The 26301-nt window shown below is 36.5% G+C and overlaps 1 protein-coding gene across 5 annotated transcripts in view; it reads left to right on the top strand.

Annotated features, from left to right (window-relative positions):
• The window catches only part of PTPRN2 (protein tyrosine phosphatase receptor type N2), a 657474-nt gene that overhangs the window by 288679 nt on the left and 342494 nt on the right, over window positions 1-26301 (top strand). For all 5 annotated transcript variants that reach the window (XM_062621502.1, XM_062621503.1, XM_062621499.1 and 2 more), the window contains one exon: window positions 3329-3408. In XM_062621502.1, the coding sequence (XP_062477486.1) occupies window positions 3329-3408 (80 nt within the window). The remainder of the gene's footprint in view (window positions 1-3328; window positions 3409-26301) is intronic.

Genomic DNA, 26301 nt, shown 5'->3' with positions numbered 1-26301 from the left:
CTGCTTTTCAGCCTGGACACTGGGGTTTATATTTCTTATTGCTTTCACCTACAAAGCTAGCAGGGGCTGGCATGATGTAACCTGCCTGCCAGGAGGGATTCCTCTGCTCACTGCTGGCACCCTTCCTGATGTGTGGGAATGGTTTGTCTGCAAGTCATCAGGTCATAAACAGTTGTGTGCACTTTAGGGAGCTTCCATATTTAGAGTTATGTAAAGACAATTGACATTAATATTAGCTGGGCTTCAGAGGCTTTGACAGCCGCAGAAGAAAAGCAGTCTCATCTATCTAATTTAAAGTTCCTGGTTAGGAAGTATCAAGGATGCATTTTATATATCTTAGAACTTTTTCTCAGGCTGGTTGCCCTCTTGTTAAAAGCTTTTTAAAAACACTTTGCAGTCAAATAATCACTGGTTTTGTTTAAATGTTCTCATCCAACACATAATGAACCGTGAGGAATTCCCCAAAGGGCATCTATTGTTATTGAAATGTTTATTTATCGAGTGCTTTTGCCAGAAGCCCCCCATGAGAGAATCTCATTTTATGAGCTCCTGAAGCAGTCAGTTCCCAAAACATTGAGCAGAAATGCAATTTTGACCAAGTAATCTCAAGGTCTTTTGGTTTACTTTCAAATAAACAGCATAATACCAATATGCAAAAAGTTGTGACAAGATCTGTTTTATTTTCTGTATTTTTTGAATATTCCTACTGAAGCTGTGCTTATGTGGTGCTTGGGTGATTCCTTACCTTCAAGCATTTAGTTGCTACAGCAGTGAAAAACAGTTTCCCACATAGCAGCATAGGAGCGAGTATTTTAAATGATTCTGTGATTTCCTCTTTCCTTCGCAAGAACAGTGTTAAACCAATATCATCCCTCTTGCATAAGGAATTTTTTTGCCACCCATTTTTTTTCTCTTCATTTCCCTAAATTTCCTCATCAACAGTTCTTGTGGCAATGTGAACATGGGCACAACTTGGATCCTGTTGTGTTCCTGGGTTATCCAGGTGGAGTCAACAGAGAATAGTGTAATGATCTCTGCTAGGCTTCACTCTGAAATCCCTGCCTGTCACTGCCTGAGCTGGGTCACTGAAATGATCTAGTTTTAATCTTTATGATTTTAATTATGCTGTGAAGTGCATAGCTGTAGTGAGCAAGGCAGGAGGTCAGCTGAGGGGATAGTGAGCTCTGGGCCAGAGGCAGAAGCAAAAAACTCAGGCAAAGGAGGAAGGGAAGGAAACTTTTTACGTCTTTGCTGGCTGGAGTGTAACTACCCTGTGCTTGAAAGTTTGTTTTGGTTCCATGTTCTCAGCTATAAAGGACTGTGCAGTGTAGATTTTTGGGGGAAAATATCTAAAGTTTTTCTTTTTTTCACCCTATCTTTGTCATGGGACAGCGATATACTAGGCTGGTGTTTGCTTTTATTTAAAGCAGACTGCTAATTATACTGTAAATGTCTGAGCAGGCGGAGAATAGTATAGTGGAACTCCCAGATGCCTTTTACAGCTGATTATCTCAGTGTTAAGTGACAGAATCGGGGAATGGCCTAAATTCTTGTAAAGCAGTTATCTCAAATAAAATATACTTTGCAATTGTTGACTATTATAACCTAAAATATTATTTAAATTATGCTGATAAATGCTTTATAATTGCCTGATATTATTAAAATACATTTTCTGTACATTAATGACTTGGCATCTGGAGTGTCCTTTAGCAATAAAATCTCTCTGTTTTCTCTTTCTCTCCCCACCCCAAGAGTATTTAGAGAGAAAATGATTGATTAATGACAGTTCCTAGTAACTCCAGAATAAAATGTGCACAGTACATGTTTTGCTGGTAAAAGGTTAAAGGATGCTTCTTAGTCTTACTCTGATTCCCTTTCTGACCTCAAAGCAAAGTCTTATAGTTAATAATAGTTTTTTTTCTTCCTGAAATGGAAAAAGTTTAAGGGTATTTCTGTCTAAGATATATGCGATACTATTAAGCACACTTCATTAACTGCTCTCCATTGTATGAATGCAAAATATTAACATGTTAGTAAAGGAATAATTTAATACTTCATTTCAAGCCCTATAACAGAAATATTTTTCAAGTTCTTTCTTTTATGCAGAAGTTTTCCAGACTTCATTCTCTCATAAGACACAGCTACAGGAGGTCAAAACACATTGCAAGTATGGCTCCAGCCAATGTTCTTCACCTTTTAAGCAGTGTTATTATTCATAGTATGAATTTAATTCATTTTACAGATTATGTAAATAATAAAAACTTAGGAACTCACATAATACATAATATGTAATTAAATTTTTATGATAGTACCAATTTGTGTCTTTGTTGAGCCCTTGTGCTCTTCTCCTCTGTATATTACAGTTTCGATAGTCTCCTGGAAATTTTCTTCAAAAATACATTTACTATATTTATGTATGTGTGTATTTTTCTTATGTTTATCATATATATGTACTTTAGTGTAGTTTTAAGTATATCAGAACTGATATTTCTTCATTCCTTTCATCAGATGTGCATCTAAGTTGGATATTATTAGGATGGGTAGAAAATTAATGCAACATTATGTATATGGAATTATTTTTCTTTAAAAAATGCACCATGAAAATTTTTGTGAAACCCTGAGTAATTTGCTCTACCATTCTTCATCTGGCTAATCAGTAAATTTATAAATGCCTTACAGATTTTAATGCCATAAAGAACTATCAAGCTACACCCAAAAAGGTTGCGACAGAGTCATAATTTTCCCTCATAAATTATTCGAAGAGGTGACTACCCCTGTTGTTAAAAGATAAATACTTCGTGGTATCTTTTTGTTCAAAACCAGCCATAGGATCAGAAATGCCCAGAATCTTTTCCCCACACATATTCTTGCAAAACATGGTCAAGATAAATATTCTAAGTTTCTTTACAGTCCCTCTGACTTACAGTTGTGACAACAGGACTAAGCTTTTATTGATGTTAGGCATATTAAATTTCAAATGACATGTAATCTTCTTTGGATGCTGAATTCCAGTGATGATCTAGGCTGTACTTGAGTGAATAATAATTCAAGTGCCTCCGTTTTGCTACCTTCCTAGCAAGAATATTATTTACAGGAGTGTTCTGTTTTGAAGTTGTGTTCATATTGTTGAAATACTTTCACACAGGCACAAGATAAACATAAGAAACTACAAGAGGTATAAAAATGTATGCAAATGCAGCTAATAAGCAAAAGGATGAAGGCTAAATGGTATCCTAATGGGTTCTCTTTAAAAACCTATTCCTTAATAAGGAATATTCTGCCATGTCTCTTGATTATGAATCTTACATTTTTTAATAATCTCTTCCAGTGTGCTGGGACCAGCTGTGACCTTCAGAGTGCACTCAAACCTCGAAAACATTTCAACCGCAGATGTTGCCAAAGCAGCAGGTAAGTCCTTGTCCTCCGTTCCCAAACTGTAACCTCCCACGTGTGCGTTTTCATGAGCAGTACCACTACAGACATCTCATTCTCCCAGAAGATTGACATTTAAGAAGGGGGACGGTCAAGAGGTGAGTGGCACATATGGGAAATTGAAGTGTAACATCTCTGAGTCAATTAAAACTGACTTGCAATCAAGGCCCAACATGGTGAAAAACTCTGTGTTGTCATGAACACCAGATCGGTTATTTGTAAATGAGGATATAATGCCTGTGCTTTTTCCAATACTTTTTTTCAGGGAACAAAAATGTTACTACATCTTAGCCTGGATTTCTGGATCAAAAGATGGTAGAAATATATCTTTGTGTGCTGTTTAGGTAATTTCAATGCAATTTAATCTTGGGAGTAAATGTGTTTCTGGAGATAACTACCACTGTTCTGACTCTGGCTGGCTTCTTGTCAACTTGTCTACTAGCTTCATTATGAAGTTTTCACTGCAAGAAATAATTCATGCAAAGTAACTAAACTGCTAACTGATTTCCCTTCAAATTGCTCAATTTTAAATGTTTTTTAATGTTTTAAAAATTATGAACAAACAAATTGTAAAATTGCTTGAAAAGAGAAACAAAAAAAGTTAATTTAAATCCACACTGGGAGCCCAGGATTGTCCATTAAGTTTTCCTTTTGCTTCACAGTGGATCAATTTAGTATAGAAAGAACTTCATTAGCTCCCATGCCAGAACTTTCCTGTGCAAGACCTGTAGAAGAAAGGTGGTGTTAACTGGTGATTAGAGAGTAGCAAATGTGATACATTTTTTCTTAAAAGGGTTTAATATGCCAAAAAGCCATAGATGTGTATTGTCAAAACTAGGAAATAATAGCAATAATTATTTAATGATGGGAACCTGAATGTGTATGATATACTGGCAAAAAATCAGTGTGTCTTTTTTATAGCAATGATCTGCCTTGTAAACCTGTTGAATCTCTCTGAAGGGATCAACAAATATGATGCAACTGGTAAAGCTTGCCTGGATTGCCGAAGACTTTTAACAAGGTTTATCCCAAGAAGTTTCTAAGGAAACTAATTGTTTCTTAGAATGTGGAATATGGAACATGAACATGGTGGATCAGCAACTGGTTAAGAGGCAAGAAACAGAGATTAGGAATAAATTATTTGTTTTCTCAGGCTAGAGATAGCAGAAAGGTTGAAGGACCTCTGCTGGTGCTGTGCCATTCAACATACTTATAAATGAGTTGGGAAAGACAATAAGCAGTATGATGAGAAATCCTTCTAATAATATTAAACTATTGGCAGTCTTAAAGGTGAAAGTTGATCTTAGAATTATATAAAAGCCTTACCAGACTGAGTGACTGAACTCAAAATCACAGATGAAATTCATTGTAAACTAGTGTAAAATGCATATGGAGGAAAAAAAAATAGCTTTTCATATGAAGTTATAGGTTTAAATAGACCATTAATGCTCTGGAGTAAGAACATAGTATAGTAACAGGTAATTTAATGAAAATAACAGTTCAGTCTTCATCATCAGTTGACCAAGGAAAGTGTTTTTAAGCATGAAATAGAAAACTGAACAACAGTTTTTTCTTGCATGTATTTAAATACAGTGCTGATTCTCATACTTCAGAGGGTTTGGAAGCTCTGGTTGAAATGGAAAGATACAGAGAAAGGCAGAAGACTGTCAGCATGACATATTTTACATAGAACAAATGGTGAAATGAGGCAGAAAACTGTATTTTGGAAAAAGATGCACATGGTATGAGAAAGGTCTATCAAGTCCAGTGTGGCACAGTGAATGTGGACAGGATCGTGCAGTTTTGCAGTGCAAGAACAGATGAAACTGGTAGAAGGCAGGTTCAAAATGAATCAGAATGCAGTTTGTAGTTTTGCCTGCTGTAGTTAATGAAGCTTACATGTGTTCAAAAATTTGCATATTGACAAGTTCATGGAACAGACATGCACTGAAATTTAGCAGGTCCATAGGAAACTTGTCAAATTCAGGAGGTTCCTGATGTGTCTTGGCCTGTTCCTAGCAAGCTACTCTTAAATGTAGAAATGTTGAGACTAATTTCAGCAAAACTCAAGACGTAACATTAGTTTTTTCTTACCACTGTTATCAAAGTAGTTGTTTTTAACTTCCTTAATCTAAATATTGCTGATGTAGGGATATTCTGGAGACAAAACCTTTGTCACTCCAGAGTAAGTTCTACAGATTCGCCAATTTAAATTAATCCTTTATATTGTAATTTTAGCTACTCTATATATTCATATCCCAGGCATTTCATAGAAGCATAGAATAATTAGGGTTGGAAAGGACCTTAAGATCATCTAGTTCCAACCCCTCTGCCGTGGGCAGGGACACCTTACGCTAAATCATATAAAGCAAGGCCTCATCCAACCTGGTCTTGAGCATTGACAGAGATGGAGCATTCACAACCTCTCTGGGCAACCCATTCCAGTGCCTCACCACCCTAACAGGAAAGAATTTCCTCCTTATGTCCTATCTAAACTTCCCCTGTTTAAGTTTTAACCCGTTACCCCTTGTCCTATCACTACAGTCCCTAATGAAGAGTCCCTCTCCAGCATCCCTATAGCCCCCCTTCAGATACTGGAAGGCTGCTATGAGGTCTCCACGCAGCCTTCTGTTCTCCAGGCTGAACAGCCCCAGCTTTCTCAGCCTGTCTTCATACAGGAGGTGCTCCAGTTCCCTGATCATCCTCGTGGCCCTTCTCTGGACTTGTTCCAACAGTTCCATGTCCTTTTTATGTTGAGGACACCAGAACTGCACACAATACTCCAGGTGAGGTCTCACGAGAGCAGAGTAGATGGGCAGGATCACCTCCTTCGACCTGCTGGTCACGCTCCTTTTGATGCAGCCCAGGATATGGTTGGCTTTCTGGGCTGCAAGCGCACACTGCTGGCCCATGTTCATTTTCTCATCAACCACCACCCCCAAGTCCTTCTTCACAGGGCTGCTCTGAATCTCTTCTCTGCCCAACCTGTAGCTGTGCCTGGGATTGCTCCAACCCAGGTGTAGGACCTTGCACTTGTCATGGTTAAACTTCATGAGGTTGGTGTCAAGGTCCCTCTGGATGGCATTCCTTCCCTCCAGGTATCAACCGAACCACACAGCTTAGTGTCATCGGCAAACTTGCTGAGGGCGCACTCAATCCCACCGTCCATGTCAGCGATGAAGATGTTAAACAAGACCGGTCCCAACACTGACCCCTGAGGGACGCCACTCGTTACTGGTCTCCAGCTGGACATTGAGCCATTGATCACAACTCTTTATGTGAGGCCATCCAGCCAGTTCTTTATCCACTGAGTGGTCCATTCATCAAATTGATGTCTCTCCAATTTAGAGACAAGGATGTTGTGTGGGACAGTTGTTTAGCACATTAAAATATTCAGGCTTTGATGACTGCAGAAAGACGTTTATAGGAGTCTTGCATCAGCTCCTCTCAGAGCCATGGCCATAATATTGTTCTAACTAAACTTCGTGTTTGCCGTTTACAAAAACAACCCCTCACAATTCTATCTAGCTGTCAAACATTTTAAATTCAAAAAGTATGTAATTTTTCTTTTCTAACCCATAATTAAGGCTGAAGAAGCTTGTCAATGTACTAGCTAATCAGTTCATTTATTTTGAGCAAAATTCTTACTTGGTGATCTCTAAAGCCAAACATAAATTCAGCTAAAAGGTCAACAGCAATATATACTTAGATAAGACTTTTTTTCAGGCTTTAATTGTAATCAGAAATTTTGAAAGTAAACAGTGTCTTGACCGAAAGTATTCCAAAAACTTGACTTACCAAAGAAAACCAAAGCAGAATAAATAAGTACATACCTCCAGGACAGGCACAGATAAGCGCATAACTCCATGCTGTACTGCTATTAGGTGCCTTAACATCCATCCAAGAACTCTGAAAGCAGAACTTGTTTACAGAAAATGAATAGACCAAACTGGCAGAAGAATTTCACTATCCATCACATCCTGAGAAACAAAAACGATTTATAAACTGAGATAATAAGATGCCGTAATAATTATGGGAATGTAAATTATCCAATTTGCAAAAGGGAGTCTATTTTTGCAGATGTTAAATACATGCATGTCTCACCAGTATCCACAGGAACAGTTTTTTTCTGCAGCAGTTTAATCTTATTATTAATGTAGTCTATAGGTTTTGTAAGCAAAATGGATAAACTGTCTGTTTTTCTTGTGTTATTTAGCTTTAATATAGGGAGCTATATTAAAAGTTTTCTATCCTTTCCTGTGGAGCTTGACAAATGTAGAGGTTGGAGAAGGCATGGGACTCTTTAGCAACTGGGCAAACAGGTGACTAACTTAGAATATCTATTAAGAAAGAGAGATATGGAAGTATGGTAATAAAAATTGTTTCTATATTTTCTTGGTGTTTGAGATCTGTTCTTCTTGGTGTCCATGAGAGCTGGCTTGAGTAGAGATAGAGCACTCTAAAATCCTTCAGCCATGTTCTTGTTGGTAAAAATTTATTCCCCATAACCCACAGTTCCAATTCTGTGTAAATGTTTTGATTTTTTTTTTTTTTCATTTTCTAGGACTACATAATTATAGGGGAAAGCTGACAACAGAGTAATTTAAAATTGTGAATAGCTTGCTTTCTCACATTAACAATACCTTTATTTGCTCTTTGGCTACAGAGCAGGACAGCCAGCATTTTGCTAGAGTTGGTTACTTTGACACTCATAAAATAGAATCTTGCATCAAGTAGCTGTCCTGTGGCCTATTTCTGTTTAATAAGACAGGTTCAAAGACGCAGTGCAATTTCATCTCAGCATTTTGAAGAAATAAACTTTCTCTAGACATAGATGACCTGCTCTAGAAATAGTTATACTTGGCACGTGACGTCATTTAGATAAATGAATGTGTATTTTTTTTTCTTCAGTTTAAAGGTTATGCAAAATCTAGCAGAAAACAATTATCAGTAAGATAACTCAATATAAAATTGCAATATAGTCAGTATAGTAATGAGGAGTGAGTTTGTTTTATAGGTACTCCAGAATCCCACCATTTATGGAGTGACATATATAGTAGCAGTAATTCGAAAAGAAGAATCTTCTGAATTTTCCAAGCATATAATTTTAGCATCAAATGGCTGTAACAATTGTATGTATCTATTGTACAAAAAGAGATGTAGAAGAGAAGTTATGTGCATAGACACTCAGCATTTGATCGCGTGTAGCTGCATTCTTTAACTAGTTAGAGTCTTGCTTACTTTTTTTGGTAATTTATTAAAATGCAACATTTTGGGTGTAAACTTACAGATTTTGAAATTTGACACCTGCAAATTTTGGTTATGTCCCAGCTGTGGCAAAATATCCAAGGCAAAAAATATTGCAATCTAACTTTTTTGACATTGAGACTGAATATTTTTGTTCAAATTGGCAGCTCTAAACAGTCAAAACATGATCTTTAGAATTAGACAGTTCTTTCTGAGATGAAAAGGGTACTTCAAAACCCTTAGAGTTAACTTACCCTGTCTATTGGTTTAAGTTGATGGTGTCTTAATGGTTTGAAGTAGACCAAGATATCATAGTTTTAATTAGGATGATTAAATGGATGCTCATATTAGTGACCTTGAATTCAGTTGGTGAAGAAGGTATTTATACCTTATTTTGCCTCCAGTATATTTCTTTTGCTTGGTAGGTCTGAGCTGTAGTTATAGGCATCAAAACTTACTCTTCTAAATATGTAGGTTCAAGTATCTAAAACAGTAGTCTAATTCCAGAGTCTCTTAGTTTCCATCACACCTTACAAATCCTTAATGACCTTGGCTAGTTAGCAGGATTGAAATACAGAATTTTCTGATGACCAACAAATTTAAAATGAAAAGCCATGTCAGACAGTGAAACAACCCACTTGCATTAAAAAAATTATTCCAGGTTCTTTGTCAATTTGGAAATACTGGTGAGGAATCTGCCTTACACAGTCACTGCAGAAATTGTTTACTTCTCCCATTTTTTAAGCACATTTGGCAAAATCACAGTTTCATCATGCATCCAATCTGGGCCCTCTACAAAGGGCTGAGTGTCTGAGAGTCTGACAGGAACAATTTTGATTTCCTTATAGAGTAAGTGCTAAAAAGATCCATTATAAATATATTTTAACATACTAACTATGCAAGTACAACTGATTAGTTAAAACTATAATGCTTGAATGCAAATGACTTATATCTGTTCTCTCGTTCATTCTAGTCATGAAATACAGTTCTCTTTTTATTGGTCAAAGTGGGTTATCTTTCCAGTTTGCTGCATATAATAGTACATTTATGGAATATTTTGTTAAGCTTGCACATCTCTTAATTTCATGGTCTGAAATTTGACAAAACAAGACACAGAGGGAAGATAATTTACTGAACATTAGAGAGACGATGAGGATCTGGTAAGCAGCTTAAATTGACTGTTCATTTCTAGAAACACTGCAGAGGCTCTCTCTGCTCTCTAGCCAGTGAGTATTGACCATACCAGTGCTGTTGACAGAAACATGATAATTCTATGTTATTATCCATTATTATCAAGAAAAGTTTTATAGGAGATTCTCAAGGGACAAAAGAGAAAGAACTGTTATTGGCTTTATTTTCATATAATATAACTTCAGATCTTCATATAATACAGTTACATGTAATGTGTATATGTAAAGAATGTATAAACATAGCAAAGGGAGATTGAGAGAAGGAACAACGGAACAGAGGAATAAATCATCAATAGCAAAAGTAAGATTTTGCAAAGTTTTGTTTAGTTATCCATGTATTTAGTTGAAAGCATATTTCAAATAGATATTGTTGACTTATGTCTTTAAAACGTCATGGTCTCAGAGGAATTTGAAGAAAACCCAAGAAATGTAATTTTATGCAGTGAGTTCAGAATACTGTGATTTTCTCTCTCTGATTATTTCGGCTTGTGATTAAACACTTGTCTGGCCTTTGATGCTTTTTAGACCATTACTGATTAACTGTTAGAAGTTCTTTGCCTAATTTATTTCACTTAAGTAAGTGTAATCTAGGAATTTATTATTATTTTTACTGCTTCTGTTGCTGATATAATGAAACCTGGCATTGTTTGTTGTGTTGTTTGGTGATGGCAACAGCCATCTTTTTTGTGGTGACTGTCAGTGCAGGAGATACTAATCTGTATCATTAAAAGCAGGAAACTTCAATTTCTGGATAAAAAGTTGTCTTCTCTAAGAAGTTCTGGTTCATTCTAAATAGTTACAACCATGTTGATTTTTTGGCATAAGTTTTGCATGTCTTGTGAGAAGTCTCAGAAAGATGAGCTCTGTTGATTCAGTCACAAACACGTCCATGCTGACATACTGTCTTGGTTTCCTTTTTCTACCCCACAACCATGAGCAATAATGGTTGCTTTGAAACTTATTCATTGGCCTGTCATTGTCAGGTTCATAATTCAGCTGTGATGAAGTGAATAGCAAAAGATGAAAGTCTATGTCTGAATTCCTTCCCTCTATCTAGATTTTTGTAGATCATGCAATTCGATGTCGTGCTGTCTGAGATGGTAACAAAGTGTGTGTCCATGAATAATTTGAAGTTCATCTTTGAAGTGAACTGACAGCATCTGTGTCAGAAACCTTGAACAACGTAGCCAGGAGGCTGTGATGTCCATCTGATTCCACTCACCCTTGCCCTGATTTAAGGAAGATTACAGTTCTTTGGTCTATAATGTGAAAAGTGAAAGTTTGACAGTTTTTCTGTTGCTAGCTCTCTTAAGTCTTTTGGTGTGAATCCTGATTTCCTCGGCTCGAGTCTACTTAGCTATAATTGTCCTTTTCCACCTCTTGGCCCCTCTGTGGTGGATTAATTCCCTTTCACCTGTTGTACCATCAAATCTGTCTGAAGCATTTTCCTCAAATGCTTCCACTGGTAAATAAAGGATATCATTATAGTTTTAAGGATTATTCAGAATCTGAACTGTCTCCTGCACTACAAAATGTCTGATACAAAGATTAATGAAGCTTTGAGATAGCATTTCCTTCCCACCTTGAAAATGGGGTGAGTTTTAGTAATTCTGATGGGTGCCACCAGTTGGCAAATATGCCTCAGTCCTGAAGAATAGCAAGTTATCTTTGGTTCTGACTTTTCTCCAATTACTTCCGCCTAATTATGATATGCATTGTTGTAATTAGTAAGGGTGGATTTTAGAAAGAAATATTTTTGCTTTAAAACCACTTTCTGTTGAAATGGAAAACTTCAGGACTTCCTTCTGCTCACCTTATAAAGTGATGTAATACATTGCAGCATAAACCCCTAAATCAACCTTCTTATCTATTGGAAACTCTAAAGCTAGTTAGCAGTTTTATAGAATTGGGGAGAAAAATAAGACTTAGATAGCTTCAAGTACCCAATTAGATTAAGTCGTCAATTAATTAAAACAGTGGTGGTTCATGTCATTACATTCTGATGCTTTTTATAAACACCCATTCATAGAAAACCATCAGATTGGTATTAAACTAAAAGAGGGACACACCATTGGTGTAGCATATATATTAATATTTTAGCATACAGTAGCTGATACCTGAACCAGACAGTTCCAGCTGAGTTTCAGTGGAAAGACCAGAATTGAAGCTTAGGTTGATTTGCAGCTACTCATGTGTTTCTGTTAGTTGCTTTTCCTGAAATCTATAGGCAGACCTATGACAACAGATGAAAATAAGTCCTGGCTTCAAGGTTAATAGTGATTTTAAAATTTACTTTTTTAAAACTCCTCTGGTAATATAAATGCATAATAATAGTGAGGGTAGAATTTGTCTAACCTGGTTGCAGCTGTCTAAATGTTAGACATTTATTTTCAACTAATTATCTACATTACCTCTACATTAAAAGAAAAAGAAATAGATGGTATGAACTCTTAGATTGTTGTATTGTCACTTACCAACAGTGGTGAAGGGTAGTTGAGAGAAAGCCATCACTAATATCCACGGAACTGTGTAGATATAGTTGATGATAGGACTGCCATATATCGATACTGCAGATAAATCCAGGGAGATTGATTGATGTCAGGATTGTAGACTTTAATACAGTGGAAAGCTTTCAGGGTCTTCCTGTAGCCTCTGCTCCTTAACGTATTCAAAACTATTTTTTTCTGTTGCTAGATCTCTTAAAGTATTCTGGTGCAAATCAAAATTTATTCTACTTAAGCCTCCTTCATTCACACTGTCCGGTAACATATTCAAAGCTCTTTAAGAATTCAAAATTAATTTAAGATTGAGAAAATTTACAGAGATTTCGAGTTTAATAAATATTAGCATGTGTAATATTATTATTAAAAAAAACCAAATGAATTCCTGCCATCAGCTTGCCACACCTACAGCTGGTAATGCAAGATGAAACTGCCATGTAGTTAAAGTGCAAAGGGTTTTTTTCTCAAGTCCAAGAAATCAGATGATCACAGAATGGTTAGGAGTGGAAGGGACCTTAAAGATCATCCAGTTCCACCCACCCTGTCATGGACAGAGACACCTCCCACTAGACCAGATTGCTCCAAGCTCCATCCAATCTGGCCTTCAACACTACTAGGGATGGGGCAGCCACAGTTTCTCTGGGCAACCTGCGCCAGGACCTCACCACCCTCACAGTAAAGAACTTCTTCCTATGTATTTGCTTACATAGATGCTTCAAAGTGACCTGTACGTTTGGAAAGGACTGTCTTCAACTGATGTAAATCAGCAAATGTCTCCACTGATGTCCATGGCACTGCAAATGTGTGAAACAGAAAGATATTTTTTTGCATAGTAGCAGTACTGTAGGGTACCACTATGAACATGGTATCAAAAAGTTCTTATACTGAATTTCATTCCAATTTAAAGCAAAGCAAACAGAAATTCCCAGATCCAAGACAACCTGCTTAATGTTGTATTTCATCGTACTATTTAGCAAAATTGCTTCTATTTAGCATTTTTATGATAAGGAGCACATTTTCTAGGAAAATGAAAATATGCATGCAATATGGCATATGCAACAATAATGCTTAAAATTCTAGAGATCTTATATGTTATAGTCCTGTAATAAAGTTGTGTATATTTTGTGCAGTACACTTAAGTACACTCTGTTTACAGCATATCCTAAACGGATTAAAACAAATTATTTAGGAATGCTTCGGTTAGAAGAAATCTCTTAAGGCAGGCTCATAAGAGGCAGCTTTTATGGAAAGAATAGGTAGGCAAATGTAGCATATTTTGGTAGATATATAACTTTTAAGTAAGCATTACTAAAGAAATTAAAGAAACTTAAGAAAAATAGGTCAAATAGCATTGTAACTAACCTTTACCCAGAAAGAACATTTTTCTCACCCATTAGACAGATTGATTTTGACTTTTGAAAATGTGGAACAAGAAGATAAAACTAGCAATTTTAATCTATGCTTGTAAATAAACACTAGGCACCATATGGAAAAGGGGATAATATTAAATTTTGCATGCTATCAACAGGAGAATGTTCTTTATCTGATGCAACTAAATATTCTGTTTTTAATATATGAAATTGGATGATCAGCAGTCTTATGATTTTAAGTGATAGCTTTCATATCAGCCAAATAAAAAAAAAATATGAGAGAAAGGAGTGCTACTTGAGAGCTCTATGAAAAATAGTTATTTAAAGCACAAGGAAAAAAAAAACAATACAAAACAACCCACAAAATCAATTACACACAGAATCATCTTAGAATCAGGCTGTCATCTGTTTTTGCTGGAGAAAAGTAATAACATGAAAAGGCACTTCTCCAGAAGCATAGAGTTTTGGTAACGGTGTACAGGGGCAGCTGACCCGAACCCGATATCAATCTATTCTCTTGGTAGAACACAGTATATGGGATGACATCTTGGGAAGGAGGTGCAAACGTGATTTGGGATGAAAGGGCAGGTGGAAGGTTTCTGGCTGGAAAAGGCTTAGTTAGGAGGTCTGGAGGATTCATGTATCATCCATCTTGAAAATAATCACTTTGCATGACCTTCTGTTGCTAATGGCTTGTGGAGGGATATGTCTGAGAGGGGAAATAATGAGCTCTTGACAGTGGGACAAGGAATTATTTGAGAGATTTGAGAGATTTTTTGAAGATGAGAGAAGTTTGTTAGCAGTACTCACAAGGGCACACTTGTCAGCAGTATTCAGTTCTGTATTTCAACATTGCCTTCATTTTGAGAGATCTTTCTCTTCTGGATTGAAGGCTACTTCAGGAGCTGCCACTGCTACCTGATAGCCTGCACAATGTTAGAGAATGTTGTTACTGCAGGCAAGTGATTAGATTTTCATGAATTGTTTGTTTCTGGACTATCTATGGTCAAAGAAGGTTTTTTTTTCCCCTTGAAATTTCTTGAACTCCAGATATCCATTTTGACATGTAAGATAAGATGGCATCATATTAATAGGTTTTTGACCTTGTTCTTAATTTCGAGAGGATGTTTTCCATTGTCTGACAAAAACTGTATGCAGGATTTAGAGATTAGTGACCATTGTAATAATCTGCAAATACTTAATCTTTCTAGTATTAGGTAGTCTTCTGGAAAACATGTTAAATCCCTTCATTCTCTTTAGAAAATATTTTCTATAAATTTGAACATTATGAATTAAGAGAATTGTATGGCTTTAGCTAAAGTAAAAATACATGCTAGATTTAATCTAGCCATATATTTTCAAGAAGTACCTGTAACTTCACTGTGCCTCTGTTTTCTTAAGTGTAAATCTGAAATATAGAGAAAAAAAAAGGGCATTTTGTGAAAAGAAAAAGAAAAAAGCTATAGCATAATGATTTTTTAAGATAATTCAGAGGAAAGACAGTATGGTCTTCTACAGTACAATTATGATCATTTGTCTGCTGGTTTGTTTTTTTTTTTGTATTTTTTCCCTCGTTGCATTACTGCAACAAAATCAGGATGACAGCAATCATAAAATCATTTTGTTTGAAAGATCCATCTAGGGGATTATTTAGCCTGTCCCCCAGAATTGTGATGGGATCGGCTGGCAAGAGATCGTATAGCTAATATTTGATAGTCTGTGAAAAAAAAGACAGATGAGAAAAAATGTGTATGCCAAAATCCAGAGGGTGCCTCTTTCCTAAGTTTTATAGACATTTTAGATCAGTAACAAGAAAAGGTGGGTAGCTACACCCCATTGCTCTTTCCTAAACAGCCAGGTAATTACTTTTGGCATTTTGACAAGTGTTTGCTGGAGCGAAGGTCAAAGCTGTCAGCAGAGAAGATCTATGCTAATCTGCTCAGCTGGAGAAGACTCAGGTAGCTAATGTTTTGTAATTAGAAGTTGTGGAAACCAGTTTTCACTGTAGTTTTTTGCTGAGCATAAGTGAACTAATAATACAGAGTAATTTAATTTATCATAGTTTACAAAATCGGGTAAATGGATGCTTAGGAGTAAGCAAATTGGAGAAATGATATGTACTGTGGAAACACAGGTCAGGATTTGATGTCCTAATCCTAGACCTAAGCGTAGTAAGATAAAACTGCAGTGTTTTGATGGTTGTCATTGGAACTTGACTGGAACCTCATAGTAATCACAGTAAGAAGAAGGACCATTTTTTGCTGAATAGTTTTCAAACTTGATCAGCTCTGCCAGACAAACTGTTGAACTGTCACCAACAAGGAGCCACAGAGGCACAGCGCTAATGAAAATATTCTTCTAATTCTTTATGACTTTACATGTAATCATGGAATCATTAAATGGTTAGTGTTGGAAAGGACCTTAAGATCATCTAGTTTCAACCCACCTGCCATGGACAGGGACACTTCACCCTAGACCATGTTGCCCAAAGCTCTCTCCAGCCGGGCCTTGAACACTGCCAGGGATGGAGCATTTACCACTTGTTTGGGCAGCCTTATCCAGTGCTTCACCACCCTCACAGTTAAGTACTTCTTCCTCACATATAACCTCAACTGCCTCTGTTTAATCCAAAGCATGTAGATAAATAGGAAAGGAAAGGATAAAGGTAGAGCTTTGGTAAAGCTTTAAATCTAGATCTGAAGAGCAGTAGGTCTATCTGAGACAGTTTTTAACTGAGAAGAAGATGCTTTTTTCTTCTGGATTTCATGATCGAGCTTTTATAAGAGGCTGTTAAGTCTTGTTGCAGGGAGCACAGAACACAACTGATTTTGGAAAGAGATCAGAAATTGCTCCCCGCCCCCAGCTATCCTTCTTTCTCTGAATGCATTTTGTGTATTATATGTATTATATTATTCTTTCTGACATTTCTTTCCCTGGCATTTTTCCTCTTCAGGGGAATCACCACATATTCATTCCCTTCTTTCATTGCCATTTAACAACTTGAGGGTATATTCTCTGCCCATGTGCAGCGATATAGCTGTGAAACTCACATTAACATTAATGGAAAATGTGCAGCTGAAATCAACCACACAGGGTGTAGTTACTACCCTTGGCTGTAAAATGGATTTGCATGTTCAAACAGGAATTATTTCCACTTAAAAACTGAGAAGTCAACCGGGTTATTACATTATTTTATGTTAAATTAAAAATATTTTAACATTAATTTTTTAATGCATTTCAAATTGAGAAATCCACCTGCTGCAGAACCTGTTATTTTGTGTTACAACATAATGTTTTCAAAGGTAGCTGACATTTTAAGCAAGTAAACTATCTATCTTAGCAGCTCCCTGTACTTTGCTTTCTTTAAGCCTTAGGAAAATAAGTTATTATTTGATGGTAAGTTAATATTTTGTTAATTATGAAGAATCTGCCCCTTTCAGGTAATCTGATTTTACCATGGATGAATTTGAATATTTGCAATGGTTTTCTCAGTCCTCCTGTGATTTTGCTTTTCCATTCTGGTCCCTTTTTCTCTCTATCTGTCCATAGCTCTTTTTCTTACTGACAGGATTGCTCCTATAGAATAACTAAACATCTGAAATCAGCAGAGTGGACAAAAAGAGCTGAAAGCTGGGAGATGTGGGAAGCCTAGAATATCAGAGATACAAGTCACTGTTTTCAGTACTGACAGTATGGATGAGGAAGTTGATCTTCTGTTCTTATTAAACTCATAATGAGGCAGAGTTTGCATACTTATTACTTTTTTTCTACATACTGTTTCAGTTTCTCTGGTGCGCTTTGCCAGTGTGAATAAGCATATCCATCTTTCACATTATATTGGTTTCTTGGTGTGTTGTTTGTAGGTAAAGAGTGTCACAGGGTTTAAGGACTCTAATTTGGTGTCTTCTGTTATACCGTTATACTGATATCTGTTATATACTGGTATCTGTTATACTGCAAGCAATCACAAATGTTAGAATTGGCATATCTTTATGTGTAGAGGCAGATGTATCAAAATGAATTATAACTTGGCCTGAAGAGTTTCAAACAAACTTAGTGGAATATTGCCATGCAGTTAAATAAATCTTTGCTTTAGACAGACGGGAATAAGTATCTAGGACTTCTCATTCCAAAAGATGTTTATATCTCAGATTTCTCCACTAAGAATGAAGTTTAAATGGAAGCTATCAAGACAGAAAGTTTAGTAATACAGTATACAGTCCACAGAATGTTTTCACTATCACATGTATACACTTTCAAGTTCAAACTCCGATACCCTAGGAATAAGTTCATTTTTGTTCTGGGTGTGTATCTAGTAATATCTATTAGCTTTTCACAGAATGTACTGTTGCTGCTGATGAGCATCCTTTGTCTCCTAGTTCCTCTTCTGTATAAACACATGCAATTCACACATGTTCATTAAACCACTGTTAGAGTCTGGTTCCACAAGAGAGAAACCCGAGTTTGGGGTAGATCTCTGCAGAGATGTGAAAGCTATTGCTGGTTAAGTCTTACCATCATCTAGACAATTACATGACAGAAGTAGTCTGTGTTGATGTAGAGTCTGGTTCCACAAGAGAGAAACCCGAGTTTGGGGTAGATCTCTGCAGAGATGTGAAAGCTATTGCTGGTTAAGTCTTACCATCATCTAGACAATTACATGACAGAAGTAGTCTGTGTTGATGTAGAGTCTGGTTCCACAAGAGAGAAACCCGAGTTTGGGGTAGATCTCTGCAGAGATGTGAAAGCTATTGCTGGTTAAGTCTTACCATCATCTAGACAATTACATGACAGAAGTAGTCTGTGTTGATGTTTACACATGCTAAAGTTAGTACAACAACCCACCCCCCCCCCCCAAAAAAAAAACAAACAACACCCCAGTTATATCTGATTTCCATAGTCTTGTCTTTTTGAACACTGCTAGAGATATAGTACATGGCTAAAGGAACCAGGTATGGCCATTTATATAGAAACAGATTTTAAGTGTACTATGCTTTCTCTGTATAGCTCTCAAATTCTCTTTTTTTTTTTTTTTTTGTATCTGAACTTCAGTCATAAGAAAATAACATGGAATTCTATTAGATTTCCATTCTTCACAATTTTATTCAGAAACAGCTGTACCTGATGGGAGTGTAAAAAAGTCCCATTGAAATGGTATAATTTTCAATTTTTATATTTCTAGCAACTTTGTGCATTATGCATTTTTAATACATCTATTCACAAAGAGTTCTTGAATGTATTCCAAAATGAGCAGGCAGGTTCTACCCTTGCACTAAGGGAGCGGGTAGTCATAGGCCTCCACCAGTGTGCCCTTGAGACTAAGCTATTCATAGAATCATAGAATCACAGAATGGTTTGGACTGTGACGGACCTTAAAGATCACCTAGTGCCAACTCCCCTGCTAACTCCCCTGGAATGAACACCTTCCACTAGACCAGGCTGCTCAAAGCCCCATCCAGCCTGACCTTGAATGCATCCAGGTGGGTCATCCCTAACTCCTCTGGAAGTCTATGGTAATGACTCAGCACCACTTTTTTTAAGCTGGTATTTATCATGATAAATCAAGATGTATATGATTTATGTTGAAATAGTTATTTTGAATTCTGAAATTTTCAAATTGCCTAAAATATTGGCATACAGAGCCTCTAACACTAAATGTGCGAATACATAGACATAGATCAAGCCTGCCTAAAATATCTTCCATGTTTTACTTCTAAGGATATTTAAACTTTCAAAGTGCCATATACTTATGTGGCTGACAGTTGTCTTTTCTCGAGGAAGATTTCTGTGAAGATTATGTGAACAAAAATTCACTTTAATATTTTAGATTTCTGATGAATCCTGAGTGAGGATTACCAAATTTAGATATGACATTTATTTTGATTGTTAACTTGATTCCTGTGACAGGACTTTTGTGTATAGAACTGAAAGAGTTTCTTTACACTTAACATATCAAAAACCAATCAAACTTTTCATAAGTTGTTTGGCTAGTTCATCTTTTATCCTAATCCTGGAATATTTCTTTGGAAAACATTGCAAGTAAAAACATTAAATTCTAATTTCCTTTCTTATTATATTATTATTTTCCTTTATGAACATTCTTTGCTGCTCATACCCACATCTGCTCATTTTTAATTTTTAAGGGCATAATTTCCCACATTTTAATAGAAGATATTTCTTTTTATCTGTAATTAAATCCATAACTTGTTATTCTCAGAAGGTTATTATGAATTGTGACTTGACTGTTGCAAAAAAAATAATGACTTAAAGAGGCTCCTAATATCAATTTAGTGTAAGGATTTAATTTATTATTCATTAATTTTGTATTCATTGTAATAGCAGTAATCATTAGGAACTCATTGGGTAGGTATGAGAATGTCAGGCACACTATATTTCCATAGGAATTCAGTTCATTAGTCATCTTTAGCAAAACATAAAATGCCATTCATGCATTAATGCTGTCACTTGTTTCTCTTTATAATTCTATGGCTGTTATTTTACATAAATATCTTCATATGTATAAGCTGTACTGGAATGTAAAAGTTTCAGTATGTGTGAAAACTCCCTTGTCTGTCCTTATGGCAACAAAAATTTTACAATTTTAAATCAAGATAGTTTCACTCAATTTATGACAGTATACAGGCTAATTTCACATTATATTGCAGAAAATCCTTTAAAATATTGTCAGTTTACATTGGCAAAATGTCAATTTTTTAATTCATACAGCCTGCTTTTTAAAAAAAGCATTCAGTTTAGCAATGCAAAATTCTACTTTTTATTTCAACACTAATTCATGTGTTCATCAGAACATATGTAATTTCCCATTTTAAAATGGGAATTAATATTTCATATTAATTAGTGTTGTATTTTAAAGTGTCCAGAATGGAAATGCATTTTTTTCCCCCCATAAATCCCTCAGGTGCATCATTTTTAACTGTCCCATGTTTCTGAAGCTGAATTCCTTGTCCGGTAAAAGATTCTGTTCGTGTTAAAAATGAGTTGACTGAATGCCTTAGAAGAAAAGCCATTGTGTTTAGCATCATGTTAACTAATTACAGTAGCTGCCTTGCAGCTTAATGTTGGAGTTGTCCTTCTGTGCACAGACCCAATCAGTCATGGTCAGTATTGTGTCAGCTAACTCAATTCTTTGTAATCAAATTTTAAACCTAAGAGTGGATTTCATCTCCTCTAACTCATGTGTCTGTCTTTTAGGTACTTTTAAGTGTAAGCTAGTCAACCTCAGCTCCCATTGCAATCAGTCGAATGTAGTAAGTGCTTCCAGAGGGTAATTCATTTCATCCCATGAGAGGTGTCTGTCTTATCTGTATCTCCTGTATCTCATCTATCTCATACATGTCTATCACACTTATGATTGGTGTCTAGGATAGGTCGAGTATATATCATTCCCTTGAGAATCTGTTATTCTCCATTAAATGCAATGGGAGTCTTGGTTAAATTTAGGGCCAACCAGGATCTCCCAGTGAAAGCAAATCCCTTAGATCTCTCTCAAGCACCTTTAAAGCATATTTCAGGATTAATATGTGCTTAGAAGTCTGCTTCTGAATGATAGGCAGCATTTTTGGGAGCAAGGAATTTCTGCTTTTCCGTGTGCAATGATGGGATATAGGTCACTAAACAGCATGCTCTGGTAGCAGTTTGAGCACTGAGCAATACCTTGAGTGGCTGCTAAATACTGCTTCAGAAAAGCATTGGTTTTACATGACCCTGTGTCACTTCTGCCCCCCCCCGTGCTGATTTCTTAGGTGCTTGGGTCTCCTCAAAGGGCACGTGCTGCTGTGTTCAGTCAACAGAAGTGGGGGGAAAAGGGAGAAGGGTAACATTTTGTTGGCCATGGCTTTTTAAAGTTATACCTGCTTCACCTGTAACTCTATATGCATAACAAGGTAGAGGATGACTGTGAGCCAGTGAAAATGTTCAATAGCTGTGTAGCCCTATTTATGATGTCAAAGATCTTAACATATGAAAGGGCTTGATCTCAGCCTGCTTGATTCGTAGACTTCCAGCCCTACACAGTTGAGCTGTGACTCTTTCCTTTCAACTAGGATGTTATTGAATTGTTAATGAAGTTCATAATTGCAAATTCCCTGGAAGATGCTGACCTTCAGAGCACCACAACTGTGAGATATGTTTTGAATTTTAAGCATAGTGTTTACTTATGAAAACCCATGCCTTTTATTAAGGAAATGTGGGATTCTTCTGGTCCTTTAAAAATTAAAAAAAAAAACAACAGTCTGAGGATAGAAATAATAGACATAAATACATACCTGGAGCTGACTATTGGTGGTTAGGTAGGCCATAATGTTCACCTGCAGATACTTGCTTTTATGTTGCATCATTACAGTATTCCTTAGTTTTAATGACTTTTTAATTCTGAGCACCCTGGATGTTCAACAGGAGATGCAAGTCACTTTGTAATGGTTTGTTGTACTTCAGGGCACGTCTAGCTTCTGCTAAAAACAAACTCCATTCACTTAAAAATAATTGATAATAACATTCTTCCTTTCCAATTCTAAGAAAAACCCAAACAAAAACTGAGCCATCTTTCCTTACAGAAATTATTGTTGTAGCTTCAGTGCTTCTGTAGCCGTCATTGGCTTTGACCCTACTCCAAGGATGCTGCCATTTTTTGGCAAGAAGTCACAGTATGTGATGGAAGTTGCCTGTTTGCACATCAGTGCATGAGAACAGCAGGGCTTTTTGAAAGATGCTTTCTGGTAGGTTGCAATTGATATTGACATTAATTTCTTTTAAAGGCTAGCTTGGTTTAATACAAACTGTCATTTCTTTTTGCTTTTCTCTCCCACCCTGTCTTCCTCTCCACCTCTTCAGATGCTCTATGCATTATTGTGGCCTGGAGCTTCTTGGAGTGTTCTTCCAGAAGCCACTGATTTTATAGAATTGTCTAATATAGACAAATAATGTTGTTTCCTACACAAACTGCACATATATAAAGAAATCTCTCTCTAACTTGCTGACAAGAACAGCGAAACTTGAAATCCAAAACATACATTCCTAAAATTCTCCTCTCAACCTGCTCCTGATTGCTGGTAAAGGCTCTTGTGGTTTTCAAAGAGAAGCAACCCTTATTTTGTCTTTCCTGACAATATTTATAGCAGTAAGTCAAGGGCATCCATTCAGGGATTAGCTACCTGTAGTTTGAGTCTCTGCTCATCATCACTCCATAGCCTTCCCATTATGTGTGTCTGTATTTTTAAGAGAAACTTCGGTTTGCTTATCCTCTTTCTTGGATATTGAAGAAAATTTGGGCACAAGGCATTCTGCCAAAGAAAACTCTTCTTCATCACGCACCTGCTGAATGAGTTTGTGTAGGCTAACCTGTGTAAGGGATACCTTCTGGATCTCTCATGAAGGCACATGATGGCTAAAAAAACATTGGAGATGCAGTCACTTCAACATTTCCTGCCCACAGCCCAGTCCATTTTACTTTGCAATATTAGATAAATGTTCAAATGTATTTTGGCACAAAACAAGGGAAAGAATTTGCTTAGGAAATGGGGCATCTTCCAGCACATCTATTAACAGATTTCTAGTCTTGCTATTGCAAGATACAGTCAGATGTGTAGCAGTGGAGCCACTTGAAACAATCATAATTATTCTTTTGTAATTAAATTAATTATTTTTTTCTTGGGAAGTGTATATCTCTCATATGTTCATTTCTGCTAAAGGATTAAGGATTGCCAGCATGTTTTAGCCTTGCCTTGCCTTGCCTTTTTTGAAACCAACCAGTTTAGTTTCATGCAGTTTAAAAACAAACAAAAAAAAGAGTTCATGTTAAAAAAAAGAGAAAAAAGAAATAAAAATTATTAAATTTGGGGAGTGAAAGAAAGTGATTTTTAACGTGGAAGAGAGTACTTTATCATATGTCATTCTGTCGGCTGATAAATGTATTCTGTTAGACTTCTGCATGCAAACAGTGTCTTCTTTTTGTTTGTGCCACTTCCTAATCAAATAATCTACTATGTTATTAAACAATATTTATCGTTATTCTAAGAATTATTTCAATTTTACTGGTGTTATGAATAAAAATATCAAAAAATACCATTTTGGAAATATCTTAGTTAGTAGCTTTAAATGTCATTGCCTTTAAAAAATAAGGAAAAAAAGCCATACGATTCTAAATCACAGATGTGAGTTTTGTCACTTTTACTCAATGTGATTTTAAATTTTTCAGTATTTTCTTGTGATTTTTCTCAGCTTTAATAGGGAGAATATTACTTTCACTGTTATTTGAATCACTGAAACTGAATCTTTTCCCTTTACTGACAAAAACAGTCTGAAAGTCACCAGCTGAAAAATGTATACATTCTCTGAAAAGTACACAGTATGACTTATATAGCACTCATTGTTAAGAGAAACAAACTATGCAGCTTTATTAACATGTGAAAGATGGTTTTCTCTAATGACATTCCTTTTTTTCGGATGTTCTCTTTTACATACAGTAAGTTAAATCTTGATTGCAGATAAACTGAAATTATATATTTTTAAGCCACAGGATATGCGATTTCACACTGCTTTGAAAAAAAAAAAAAAGTCCTCTACAAAATTGTCTATGTATTCTTCTTTTTCACAGCATATATGTGTGTTCTTTAGTCTGTGTAAGAGTGGATATTTTCTCTCAATAAACCAAAGCAAAATATTTTTTCATGAGGTATAATTACTGATATATTTTTACAACACCTGATGATACAATCATAGAATCATAGAATAGTTAGGGTTGGAAAGGACCTTAAGATCATCTAGTTCCAATCCCCCTGCCATGGGCAGGGATACCTCACACTAAACCATGTCACCCAAGGCTCTGTCCAACCTGGCCTTGAACATCGCCAGGGATGGAGCATTCACAGCTCTCCTGGACAACCCATTCCAGTGCCTCACCACCCTTACAGTAAAGAACTTCTTCCTTATATCCATATCTATATGTTTAAGTTTTAACCCATTTAACCCATTACCCTTTGTCCTATCACTACACGCCCTAGTGAAGAGTCCCTCTCCAGAATCCCTATATCCCTTCAGATACTGGAAGGCTGCTATGAGGTCTCCACGCAGCCTTCTCTTCTCCAGGCTGAACAGCCCCAACTTTCTCATCCTGTCTTCATACAGGAGGTGCTCCAGTCCCCTGATCATCCTCGTGGCCCTTCTCTGGACTTGTTCCAACAGTTCCATGTCCTTTTTATGTTGAGGACACCAGAACTGCACACAATATTCCAAGTGAGGTCTCACAAGAGCAGAGTAGAGGGGCAGGATCACCTCCTTCGACCTGCTGCTAACACTCCTTTTGATGCAGCTCAGGATACTAAGAGAATATCAAATATCAAGTTTCTCTCAAACAACTTGCATGGCACAAGTTACTTTATATTCTCAGAATTTTCCATGTGATACTATCTTCTCTAGTTTATAATGTACATGAACAGTCTATGGAGCACTGTTAGGACTTCATTAGATGAAGGAAGTGCCTACATTTGACTTTATGTGTGTAAGCACTCATTATGGTGACGGTGGGATTCATTACCTGTGGAGACATCTGGAGCCACTGGAGGTGCTGTAGCTGTCTAAGATACTTGCCTAGGACCTCACTTATGGGTAGTCCACATCTTTCGGGGTGGTAGGTTAGACAACCAACCGCACTTACAAGAGCCTGGGAGACTTAGGCATCTAAGTCTTGCTCTAGGTTTCTCATCAGTCTGCAGTCAGTAGAGCTGAGAGAGCTATTCAGCTGGGCAAGAGTAGGTGGCTGATGCAGGGAGATCTGAATAGCTCTCTTAACTATATTAGCTTTGGCCTTTATTAGCTACATTGGGAGCTTAGGCAACCGACTGGTATATAGGCATATCTGCGTAGGCACTTAGGTTTTGATGTCTTAATGTGAGAGCTGAATTTTATCCATAGCTCACACTGAGTATGATGGCCTAGCACACTTTAGAGTGGCACTGAAAAGAGCTGGCACGTTTATTAAGTGTAGATTTTGCTTGACTTTTCTGAAGAAACTGTGCAAGATGCCCTTCAGATTGCAAGTTAGTCTTAAACAAAACTTGGGGAAGGAAAATAATTATTTTTGTTAGAACAAGAACTTCTGTATAATTTTCTATTAATAATTAAAACATCTGCAGTTTCTTGTTGTTACTAGTGTTAAATTTTCATAAGGGGATATGCTTCATCTTTAGAAAGTAAGAAAGAAGTAAAATGTTTCCTACAGGTGATTGTTTTCTATGATTGTCCAGTAAAAATTTTTTGTACTTTTATTAGGCATTGAAGTGATTGAAAAGACTTGACTTTACCTGGAATTGTTCGCAACTGTTAAATGTATTTGGTCATATACAACGGTTTTTGTCTTTTGCTCAACACCTACTTGTGACTTTACTGACGTGTTTATTCTCTCTGGCCAGTACTACAAATCAGAATATAAATCTGTATAATCAGTCTTCCTGATTAATCCTGTGGCTGAAATCTCAGCCTCGTCTCAGAAAAGCATTTGGTCAGGATGAAGACATGAATCCACTGTTTTCTTTTGCCTTAGGGAGT

The sequence above is a fragment of the Pezoporus occidentalis genome, unplaced genomic scaffold (genome assembly GCF_034315485.1).
Source record: "Pezoporus occidentalis ecotype Australia unplaced genomic scaffold, CSIRO_AGI_Poc_V1 ctg23, whole genome shotgun sequence".
In the NCBI taxonomy this organism is placed as follows: domain Eukaryota; kingdom Metazoa; phylum Chordata; class Aves; order Psittaciformes; family Psittacidae; genus Pezoporus; species Pezoporus occidentalis.
Note: the sequence above shows the minus strand (reverse complement) of the source record. Positions and strands in the feature narration are given on the sequence as shown.